Below are 12,200 nucleotides of genomic sequence, written 5' to 3' on the forward strand. Positions count from 1 at the left end.
AATGGCAACATTTATCATGAAATAATAGAAAGAGCTAAATGAATGATCAGCATGATAATCAGAAATAAGTGATGCCAAGTAACTACTAATCCTAAATTAACAGAAAAAAAAAATACTTTTAAAATTTCTTTTTGTGATGACTTACAACAGAGTCTCTACATGATTAATTAACAGGCCATTACAGTTCATGGGCATGTTATGTTAAGCTTTTACTGTTAAAAAATAATTGAATTCATTGCAACAATTTAGGAAATGGTATATTTCATTCTCACATAACTATCTAGAATTATAGCTTCTCTTGCAAATTTGTATTTGGTCACTTAGAGCCTGTATCATGCCCAAATGGCAACCATAGTCTGAAACTGAATAGAGTAATCCCCCTTTAGGACAGATACACACACTCAAATTTGACAATCTTCTCAGTCTGAGAAAAAGGCAGAAATTGTGGGATTCAAGAAAAGGCATTTTAAGAAGTAACATCAAACAACTGAGGCATAATTCGTAATTCTAAACCACAGTTCAAAAGCATCAATTCTTCAGCACTCAGCTTTCTTTATGGTCCAACTCTCACATCCATACATGACTACTGGAAAAAACGTAGCTTTGACTAGAAGGACATTTGTCAGCAAAGTAATGTCTCTGCTTTTTAATATGCTGTCTAGGAGCAAGCATCTTTTAATTTCAGGGCTGCAGTGATTTTGGAGCCCAAGAAAAGAAAATATGCACACACACACACAAAAAAGAAAGAAAGTCTGTCATTATTTCCATTGTTTCCCCATCTATTTGCCATGATCTTCGTTTTTTGAGTGTTGAGTTTTAAACCAGCTGTTGCACTCTCCTTTTTCACCTTCATCAAGAGGCTCCTTAGTTCCTGTTTCCTTTCTGCCATAAGGATGGTGTCATCTGCATATCTGAGGTTATTGAGATTTTTCCCCAAAGTCTTGACTCCAGCTTGTGCTTCATCCAGCCCGGCATTTCACATGATGTACTCTGCATAGAAGTTAAATAAGCAGGGTGACAATATACAGCCTTGATGTACTCCTTCCCCAATTTGGAATCTGTCCATTGTTCCATATCTGGTTCTAATTGTTGCTTCTTGATCTGTGTACAGGTTTCTCAGGAGGCAGGTAAGGTGATCTGATATTCCCATCTCTTTAAGATACTTCCACAGTTTGTTGTAAACAAAAGTATTTAGTTCAAATGAATAAATATATATGTACATATTGAAGTATATATTTTATATGTAATATATATTTAGTTCAAATATGTGTACTATATCAATAGTTTGTATTATTCCAAAAATATGATCCTTTGCCTACACTTATACAAACACTTCCACAAAAAATACATAATGATGTCTCCTCCCTAGAAATATACATAAATAATGACTAAAGAGGAAAAACATTTTTCAAAAACTAATGTTTTTGTTAACTCAGTAGAAAGAACCAGATAACTGGTCTTCCTAAACAGATCTTATTCTCAGTTCTTAAAATATTAATATAATAGTATTTCACCTTTTTATTTCTTTATAATTTGAGGAAACTTGATTTGAACAATCCTCAAATGATGATAAGATGTATGAATATACTACCAATTGTTTTTCAATAAATATTCTTTCTACCACAGTGCCAAATTACAAAGTAAATTCTTCTTCAAGGACATATTTTCCTAGCTCACTGATTTTTATTTAGTTACTTTATAATTGAATAACTGTCTACCCAAATAACAAGAAAATACATTTGTTTTATAAACCTGGGTATATTTTAATGGAAAAAAATCATATTATCCAAACACTTGAACTTTTTCTATTACATTTAACTTTTCTATTACACTTAACTTTCTATTACATTAACTTCAATTAAATCTATTACATTTCTATTACATAAATGTAACATTCTATTGCATTTAACATCTAATTGCATTTCTATTACTTTCTATTACATATTAACATAACAAAAAACACAAATTTATATTACCTTAAAAAGAGTTAAATATTCCTCAAAACATTTGAGTATATTTAAAACTCATATTCTGCATATTAAATATTTTGACCCATAGGGTCAAACAGGGTTAACATTAGATATTAATTAACATGGACCCCAAAGTGAATTCTTTCTTGCAATGATACAAAATCCTTGTAACTTTCTACATCGTCTCCCACTATCAAATTCTCCTTTACCTGCTTTATCCTTCTTTGTCCAACAGCGCAACAGTAAAGGCACACCCACAGTGCCTGACAGTACCTGTGTTTGTGCCTTGAGATTTCACCAACAGGAGGACAAGCTTGGTCAGGAACACAGCTAGGATGAGCTCGCTCTGCTGGCCTTTCACTTCTGCTTTGAGAATAGGAGGTCCTTGTAGAAATGTATGACTGGCCTTAGAGAGACCATGTCAGAAAAAGATAGCCAATGATCAAACGGCATTCAGTATTCCCACACAGAAAGTTTCCACTGGTGGCAGGATCTCATTTACTCCACACTCTGTCAGACAAGAGTCACAACGAACTAAGACCCCAAGTTTTGAGGACATTTGTAGATCAATTCAAATCTGAACTTTAGCAGTTACCATAAATCTGAAATAAAATGGTCATCTCAGGATCTCATGAGATTAGAAAATGGTTAACAACAAAATAAAGGTTATATTAATAACAACAAAAAGGAAAATATCCATGTTCTACCTGACTTGATTCATACATTTTTCTTTTTAAAGAATGAAGGTAAGTCCCTAATTGTTATATATATGTATATATATATGATATAAAAACTGCAATAATAGGTAAAAGTCAAAATGTGCATAAGCAACTTATATCTTTAACAAACAACTTGATAACCACATTGCTTGACAGATTACAGTAATATAAATACATGCATTATTGGGCTGGCCAATAGATTTCTAGTTATTTCTTGTCTTCTCTTTAAATTGTCTAAAGAAGCAGATTTTCTGTTTAAATAACAAATAAAAATCAAGACAGAAACAAAGGGACAGGCTCAAAATGTTGAGTGGTTTTGAATGTAGCCCTTTTAAGGCATCAAAGTGAAAAATCATCTGCGTTAGTTATAGCCAAAATTGTCAGAGCATGTATTTATAAATCATTATTTGTTTAATTTAATGAGTAGTTCAATGCCCCATTTAACCCTAAAGTATGTGTTAGACAGGAACAAAAGTGTTTTGTTTTTTTTTATCAACCACATTGATCTGTGCATCAAAGGACCCCTATGTCTGATGCTTTAAAATTCTTCTTAGAAATGTATAGTAATAACCAAAACCCACTTCTATGTCAACTACAGGGTTTGAAGTCCTTTCAAAAGCACTTTTCCATGGTTTATGTTTCCTTCCCCCATCGCCTCCAAAGCAAAACTATCTTCTCTCCTCTAAATAATGGTAGCACATTCAAAAATTTCTACCTTTTTTTCTTGTAGGTTTGTCTTTGACTTATTTTTCTTTGCTAGGATCTAATGGGTTGCTTTTGGGGAGGAGGGTTCTGACATAAATAAAGACAACAAGGAAAGCGTTCTAGAAATTCTCCATGCATGAGGACTTTCTCATAAAGGCAAAGCTTAGTTTTTAGACATATTTGTGTGCCATGAACTTCGAGGCTCATGGATGTAATTACTCTACTTGGCTGCAGTACATCTCAATTTACACCTTCTATGTCAAATTCTCCAATCCTAAAATGTGTCATTGAATAGAAATGCATTTGATAACTATTTGTCTTGTGACTAAATAGCAGTCTTATTGGTAAAGTATAATTAAGACAGTAAATCGACTTTGAACATGTATTCTAGGGGAGAATACATATGATTTCTATGCTCTCAGTGCAGTGATATCATCCAGTGGTGTGGGTGGTAAGAGCTGACTGCAGTTCACACTTAGGACTTTCTCTGTAGCAATGGTGAGTGGGGCAGCTAACTTTGGAAGCCTCATCCCCGTCAGCAGCATTGGGAATATCTTCCACACAAGGGTAGTCTGTTGGGAGGCTTAAGGAATCTAGGTTGTATTTAATAACATTTTTATTGCAATATAATTGCTTTACAATATTGTGTTAAGTTTCTTCTGCACAGCGAAGCAAATCAGCTATGTGTATACACATGTTCCCTCCTTCTTGGACCTTCCTCCCACCCCACCCCACCCCCACCTATCTTGATTATTACAGAGCACCGAGCTGAGCAACCTGTGCTTTATAGCAGTTTCCCTCTAGCTGTCTTACATGATAGTGTATATATGTCAATTCTAATCTCCCAATTCTCCCCACCCTCTCCTTCTCCCACTGTGTCAACACGCCCATTCTCTACATCTGTGTCTCTATTCCCGCCCCAGAAATAGGTTCATTTGCACACTTTTATGCGAGATCTTAAAAAAAAAATGGTACAAATGAACTTATTTACAAAGCAAAAACAGACTCACAGACTTAGAGAAAGAATTTATGGTTACCGGGGGGAGAACAGAAGAAGATGATAGAGTGGGAGTTTAAGATTAACATACACACAATGTATTGTCTATAGCACGAAGGGGTAAATAAAAAGGTACAATCTGCTTGTAGGACAAATATTCAGTTAGCCTTAAAAATGCATTCCAATATACTATGAAAATGAAAGTGAAAATCGCTCAGTCATGTCTGACTCTTTGCAACCCCATGGACTGTAACCTGCCAGGCTCCTCTGTCCATGGAACTCTCCAGGCCAGGATACTAGAGTGTGCCGCCATTCGCTCCTACAGGGCATCTTCACAACCCAGGGACCGAACCCAGGTCTCCCACATTGCAGGCAGATGCTTAAATGACTGAGCCACCAGGGAAGCCAATTTACATTAGGTACAGACAAATATTGTTTGATTCCACTCACACAAGGTATCTAGAATAGACAAATTCATACAGTCTGAAAGTACTGATACATTAGTAGAGTCCAGGGCTGGAGGATAAGGGATGGGGATAGGGAATGGAAAGTTAGCGTTCAATGGGGACAGTTTCACTTTAGGAAAGTGAAAATCTGGGAGATGGATAATGGAGAGTTGCACGACAATGTAAATATACTTAGTGCCACTGAACTGTACACTTAAATATTGTTAAAATAGTATGTTTTATATTATCTGACTTCAATCACAATAATACAAAAAAATTTTAATGAGCACACTGATCATTTCAAATATGTATATTTGTATATTTCAAATATATAAAGGACCGACTGTATAGCACAACTTCAGTTTAGTTCAGTCGCTCAGTCGTGTCTGACTCTTTGCGACCCCATGAACCGCAGCATGCCAGGCCTCCCTGTCCATCACCAACTCCCAGAGTTTACTCAAACTCATGTCCATTGAGTCAGTGATGCCATCCTACCATCTCATCCTGTGTCATTCCCTTCTCCTCCTGCCTTAAACCTTTTCCAGCATCCGTATCTTTTCCAATGAGTCAGCTCTTTGAATCAGGTGGTCAAAGTATTGGAGTTTGAGCTTCAACATCAGTCCATCCAATGAATACTCAGGATTGATCTCCTTTAGGATGGACTGGTTGGATCTCCTTGCAGTCCAAGGGACTCTCAAGAGTCTTCTCTAACACCACAGTTAAAAAACATCAGTTATTTGGCGCTCAGCTTTCTTTATAGTCCAACTCTCACATCCATACATAACTACTGGAAAAACCATAGCCTTGACTAGACAGACCTTTGTTGGCAAAGTAATGTTAAAAAAAAAATCATATTAAATGCTCTTTAATATGCTGTCTAGGTTGGTCATGACTTTCCTTCCAAGAAGTAAGTGTCTTTTAATTTCATGGCTGCAGTGATTTCATCTGCAGTGATTTTAGAGCCCAAAAAAATTAACTCTGCCACTGTTTCCATTGTTTCCCCATCTATTTCCCATGAGGTGATGGAACCAGATGCCATGATCTTAGTTTTCTGAATGTTGAGCTTTAAGCCAATTTTTTCACTCTCCTCTTTCACTTTCACACTGCTCAATAGTCTGTAGAATCCTAAATGGGAAAAGAATTTGTAAGAGAATGGATACGTGCATATGCATAGCTGAATCATTCGACTGCATGCCTGAAACACAACATTGTAAATCAACTATACTCCAGTAAAAAATAAAATTAAAAAAAAAAAAAAAAAAAAATTTGGAAAATTGATTCAAAAAATTGACATATATTTACATTAATGTGTTGTCTTCACTGATTTAAAAGTTGTACAGACTTTATGGTTATTATTGTCTAATAATAAACCCCATGGACTGTAGCCCACAAGGTTCCTCTGTCCATGAAATTTACCAAGCAAGGATACTGGAGTGGGTTGCCATTTCCTTCTCCAGGGGATCTTCCCAACCCAGGGATCGAATCCAGGTCTCTCACATTGCAGGCAGATTCTTTATCATCTGAGCCACCAGGGAAGCCCCAACCAGTAATATCTGTATTTCTAAAAATTTGGAGCAAGTCACCAATGACAACAAGGAGGTCAAACCAATCAATACTAAAGGAAATCAACCTTGAATATTCATTGGAACACTAATGCTGAAGCTGAAGCACCAATACTTTGGTCACCTGATGCAAAGAGCCAACTCATTAGAAAAGATCCTAATGGTGGGAAAGATTAAGGGCAGGAGGAGAAGGGGGTAACAAAGGATGAGCTGGATGGATGGCATCCCTGACTCAGTGGGCATGAGTTCAAGCAAAATCCAAGAGATAGTAAAGGATAGCAAAGCCTGGCATACTGCAGTCCATGGGGTCACAAAGAGTCAGACATGACCTAGTGACTGAATAACAACCAAGGAAAAGCAATTATCAGCAGTATTCAATCCTGAGCCTTTTAAAATCAGCTTTTGGGTTTATTGCCATTAAAACACATATGATAGATTTTAGAAAATCTAACTGTATAGATTTGAATATTTTTCAACAGTATCTACAGCAAGTAAAAACATAAAATATTATTATCAGACTATGAGTATATCACATCTTTGAGGATTTTTTGTTATCTTTTTAACTGTTTTGAGTAAAGAATGAGGCCCTTATTAGTTGTTTGATGATAAACACATTTCCCCCCACTTTCCTGTCCTTAAAACACCCACATACCTTCATACCCAAAATATCAATGTATTTTAGTGCTTTTTATATTGTTTTCTATACTTCCTTTTTTGTCAAGTTTTATTTAGCCTTTCTTGTCCCACTAAACTATAAATCATGTTTCACTATTCTTACATCCACCAAGTCTAACCAGTATCAAAGAAAAAGGAGAAACTATTGTCCTTGATTGAAAGGACAATGAATTCATAGAAACCAAAATGCAACCTCAAGATGAAACAAATTAATAAGTAAATAATATGAGACATAAAGGGAGAAATATTCCTGATAACATTAGGTTAAAATGATGAAGCAGAACGACAGCAAGATACAGCTAAATTAGAGGGAATTTTATAATAAAGCAGGCAGAGTGCATACAATTTTGAAATAAGTTTGCAGAATAAGTTTATAATTTTATCTTTGTATTATGTATTTCTTATAAGCAGTTTTCATCTATTTGGTTGTTTTGTTTTTTTTTTTTTTTTTTTTTTCATTTTAAAGCTGGCAAAAATTAGGTGAGTGTGAAGAAATTGAGTCCAAAATTCTTGGTTATATTAGAATGTAAGGAAAAAAGAAAAATGAGTTAACTACCAAATAAACAGGAATGTATGTGACAGAAAATAAAAGAGATGAAGGGAGATAATTTGCTTTTTTTCAGATCTTTAAAATGTCTCCATATGTCATTTTTGTTCAATAACGTGTTGTTGGTCGTTATTGTTCAGTCACTAAGTCATGTCCAACTTTTTGCAATCCCATGAACTGCATCAGGCCAGACTTCCCTGTCCTTCACCATCCCCTAAAGTTTGCTCAAACTCATGTGCATTGAGTTGGTGATGCCATTCAACCATCTCATCCTTTGTCGCCCCCTTCTCCTCTTGCTCTCAATCTTTCCCAGCATCAGGGTCTTTCCCAATCAGCTGGCTCTTTGCATCTGGTAGCCAAAGACACCCCCATGAACAGTATGAAAAAGCAAAGAGATAACTAACATATTGATACATCAAAATTTGAATTATTTGGGAGCATTTCTGCTTACAGTTTTGTCTTTAATAATAAAGGATTGAGGTCTTTATTTGCCTTCTCCAGTTACTGCTCCTGCTGGCAATTTTTCTGCTTTATCTATTTAAAAAACAAAACATTAATAGTTAAATGTTGACAAGGATGTGGAAAAATTGGAATCCTTGTGCACTGTTGGAGGGAATGTGAAATGGTGCAGTCACTTAAGCATCACTTCAATAACCTGAACCCCTCTATGTGAGCCCTGAAGGAGACCCATATCTCCTGGAGAGCTGAGATGGCTAAAATAATAGCCAGGACATGGAAGCAACCTAGATGCCCATCAGCAGATGAATGGATAAGGAAGCTGTGGTACATATACACCATGGAATATTACTCAGCCATTAAAAAGAATTCATTTGAACCAGTCCTAATGAGATGGATGAAGCTGGAGCCCCTTATACAGAGTGAAGTAAGCCAGAAAGATAAAGAACATTACAGCATACTGACACATGTATATGGAATTTAGAAAGGTGATAACGATAACCCTATATGCAGAACAGAAAAAGAGACACAGAAATACAGAACAGACTTTTGAACTTTGTGGGAGAATGTGAGGGTGGGATATTTGAAAAGAACAGCATGTATACTATCTATGGTGAAACAGATCACCAGCCCAGGTGGGATGCACGAGACAAGTGCTCCGGCCTGGTGCACTGGGAAGACCCAGAGGAATCGGGTGGAGAGGGAGGTGGGAGGGGGGATCGGGATTGGGAATACATGTAAATCCATGGCTGATTCATATCAATGTATGACAAAACCCGCTGGAAAAAAAAATAATAATAATAATAAAAATTAAAAAAAAAAAAAAAAAAAGAATTTCAACCTGCTTCTAGCTGAATTGCAATGCAAATTGAACTGTCAACCTCAAAGGGTGCCTACCTTTAAAGTGAGGGCATGAACGGGGCAAAAATGAGATCTAAGTTGGAAAGGGAGCATTAGGAAGACCCTGGTGAAGCTGGAGACACGTTTTTTTTTTTTTTTTTTTTTTTTCCTTCTTAAAGAAACTCCTTTAAGATTTCTCCTAAGGCAAGTCAAGAAATGAAGAATTTCTTCAGATTTTCTTTGTTCAGGAAAGTCTTTATCTCTCCCTCGTTTCTGGAGGACAGCTTTGCCAGGTACAGCATCCTTGACAATTTTTATTTCAACAGTTTGAATGTCATCCCAATTTCTCAAGGCATGCAAAATTTCTTTTGAGAAATCCACCTATTGTCTTGTGGGGGTTTTCCTTCATGTGACAATTTGCTTTTCTTTTGATCGCTTTCAAAAATTTTTCTTTGTCTTCAACTTTTGACAATTTATTTATAATGTGTCTTCTTCTTGTTGTTGTTCAGTTGCTAAGTACTCTCTGACTCTTTTGTGACCCCATGGACTGTAGCCCGCCAGGCTCCTCTGTCCATGGAGTTTCCCAGGCAAGAATACTAGAGTGGGTTGTCATTTCCTTCTCCAGGGGATCTTCCCGATCCTGGGATCTAACTTGTGTCTCCTGCATTGCAAGCGATTCTTTACCACTGAGCCATCTAGGAATTAGAAGTCCCATAGCTTTCTTTACTCCTTTTATTTTATTTTTGCTCCTCTGTCTGGATAATTTCAAATGACCTATCTTCCAGTTTACTGATTATTTTCCAAGTGAAGTTCAAGTTCTTTATTGATTTCTTCAGATTACTCACTGTATTATTAAATTCTAGAACTTCTGTTTGGGAATTCTTTTTAATGAGTTCTATTTCTCTGTTGAATTTCCTGGTTTTTTTAAGGCAGTTTTCCCAGTTTTGTTAGTTGTCTATCCATGTGTTATTGTGGGTCACAAAATTTATTTAAGAGGGTTCTTTTTGAATTCTTTATCAGATGGTTCATAGATCTTCATTTCTTTAGGGTCAGTTATTGGAGCTATACTAGTTTCCCTTATTGATGTCATGTTTACCTGATTCTTTATCATCCATTATCCTTGGTATTTGCACACTTGAGTAAGCCATCTTCTCACCCAGACTTTACTTGTTTCATTTGAAAGAGATCATCCTACATCAGTCAGCTCAGCTTGGGGTTCTGGATGGGTCAATGGGCAGCATTCTTAGTCAGGTGAGGCTTGCCACTGGGGTTTCTATTTGGGCCAGGGCATCCCCTGAGCTCTGAGGTTGCATGATGCCAGTGGCTGAGAACAGTTGAATAGGACTACTACCTTAATTTTTTTGCCCAGGCAATTGTAAGATGGGCTCTGTGGATGATCAGACACTCTATTCAGACTTCCTAGTTGACTGAGACTATGTGTTCTACTCACCTGCTGGGCAGGTCTGTAAACTTGCTTGCCTGCCTGGACAGGGCCTGAATTTAGGACAATAGCATTGCAGCTCAATAACTAGGTTCCCACATCTGGTAGAGCTGCCCATCAAACTCCTTAGTCAGATGGGGCCACTGACTCAGCTCTGCAGGTGGGCAGAAGTACTGCCTAGGCTTTCTGCATAAGTGTTATCATAAGATGGGCTATGGGATAAGCCAGATGTTCTGATTAGGCTTCCTGGTTGGCTGGAGCTAGAAGCTATCTTCAGCCACAGACCATCTTTGAATCTGTTTCCAATCCAGTCAGAGCCATAGAACGACAGCTTCCGTGCTGGTACAGCTTCTTGGCTGGGGACCCACATTGGGAAGGACTGTTGACTGGGCTCCCCTGACAGATGAAGCGAACGGGCAGAGCTGCTCAGCTCAGATGGGCTGTGCTCTATGCTCAGGCATTTACTTCAAACCAGGCTGAAGGGAGGGCTATGCAGACTCCTGGATGCTTTGGTCAGGCATTGTTGAGTGGGACTCAAAGCTACTCTTTGCAATATGTAGAGCCACAAACCCACTTTTCTGTTCAAGCAGGGTGACAAATCAGGCTCAAAGAAAGGGTCAGCATGTCAGCTGGAGACCCAGGTTAGGCAGAAATTTGCACTAATCATCCTGGTCAGACAGGGCCATCAGCTCAGCTCTACTGGCTGGATTGGCTCCCCACTTGCCACTCTAGGCAGACTAGAGCTTGAACTACACAACTTCCCAGATGCTATGGTAACATTTCTTGGTTGGGTGGGTCTGGAGGCTGTATTCAACAGAAGGGGGGCTATGCTATCTGAGAGAAACAGCAGAACAGGCCTGCATATCTTGTTGTCTATTGTTGTTCAGTCACTCAGTTGTATCCAACTCTTTGCAACATCATGGACTGCAACATGGGAGGCTTCCCTGTCCATCACCAATTCCTGCAGTTTGCTCAAACTCATGTCCATTGAGGATCATCCTCCATCATCCCCTCCTCCTCCTGCCTTCAGTCTTTCCCAGCATAATTGTATTTTCCAATAAGTCAGCTCTTCACATCAGGTGTCCAAAGTACTGGAGTTTCAGCTTCAGCATCAGTCCTTCCAAAATTTTTGTTGTTTAGATGCCCAAATTAGGCAGAACTAAACAGGGAGTTCTCGGGCAGACAGAGCCTCATCTTATATCTGCAAATTACCATGGTCCCCAACCTTTTTGGCACCAGGGGCCAGTTTCAGGAAGACAATTTTTCATGGACTGGGGTGGAGGGGATGGTTTCAAAATGATTCAAGCACATTGCATTTATTGTGCACTTTATTTCTCTTATTATTACATCAGTTCCACTTCGGGTCATCAGACATTAGATCCCGGAGGTTGGGGTGTGTGTGTGTGTGCGCGCATGCTCAGTTGTATCTGACTGTTGGCGACCCAATGGACTCTAGCCCACTAGGCTCCTTTGTCTATGGGGATTCTCCAGGCAAGAATACTGGAGAAGGCAAGAACACATGCCCTCCTCCAGGGGATCTTCCCACCCAGGGATCGAATCCAGGTCTCCTGCATTGCAGGCAGATTCCTTACCATCTGAGCCATCAGGAAAGCCCCTGTACAAATGGACTCAGCTGCTGGCTGGGATCTCTACTCAGGCACCACTGTGAGGAGAAGTATGGTCTGCCGAGATGCAAGTGCTGCTTGCTTCAGTAAGTGCTGCTTGCTCCAGCACTAAGCTCCATGTCCTTTCTCTGTTCCAATCTGATGTCCATGCTGAAGCCCCACAGATTCTTGCATCTTCTTGATGCAAGCAGGAAGTGACCCACAATGCTGGGCAGCT

At 38.3% G+C, this 12,200-nt stretch overlaps 1 protein-coding gene across 1 annotated transcript in view; it reads right to left on the bottom strand.

The window, feature by feature from the left end:
• The window catches only part of LOC133043069 (C-type lectin domain family 7 member A-like), a 31,204-nt gene that overhangs the window by 16,949 nt on the left and 2,055 nt on the right, over positions 1 to 12,200 (bottom strand). The window contains exon 2 of the mRNA XM_061123951.1: positions 2,244 to 2,376. Within this exon, the coding sequence (XP_060979934.1) occupies positions 2,244 to 2,376 (133 nt within the window). The remainder of the gene's footprint in view (positions 1 to 2,243; positions 2,377 to 12,200) is intronic.

The sequence above is a fragment of the Dama dama genome, chromosome 22 (assembly GCF_033118175.1).
Source record: "Dama dama isolate Ldn47 chromosome 22, ASM3311817v1, whole genome shotgun sequence".
Lineage (NCBI taxonomy): Eukaryota > Metazoa > Chordata > Mammalia > Artiodactyla > Cervidae > Dama > Dama dama.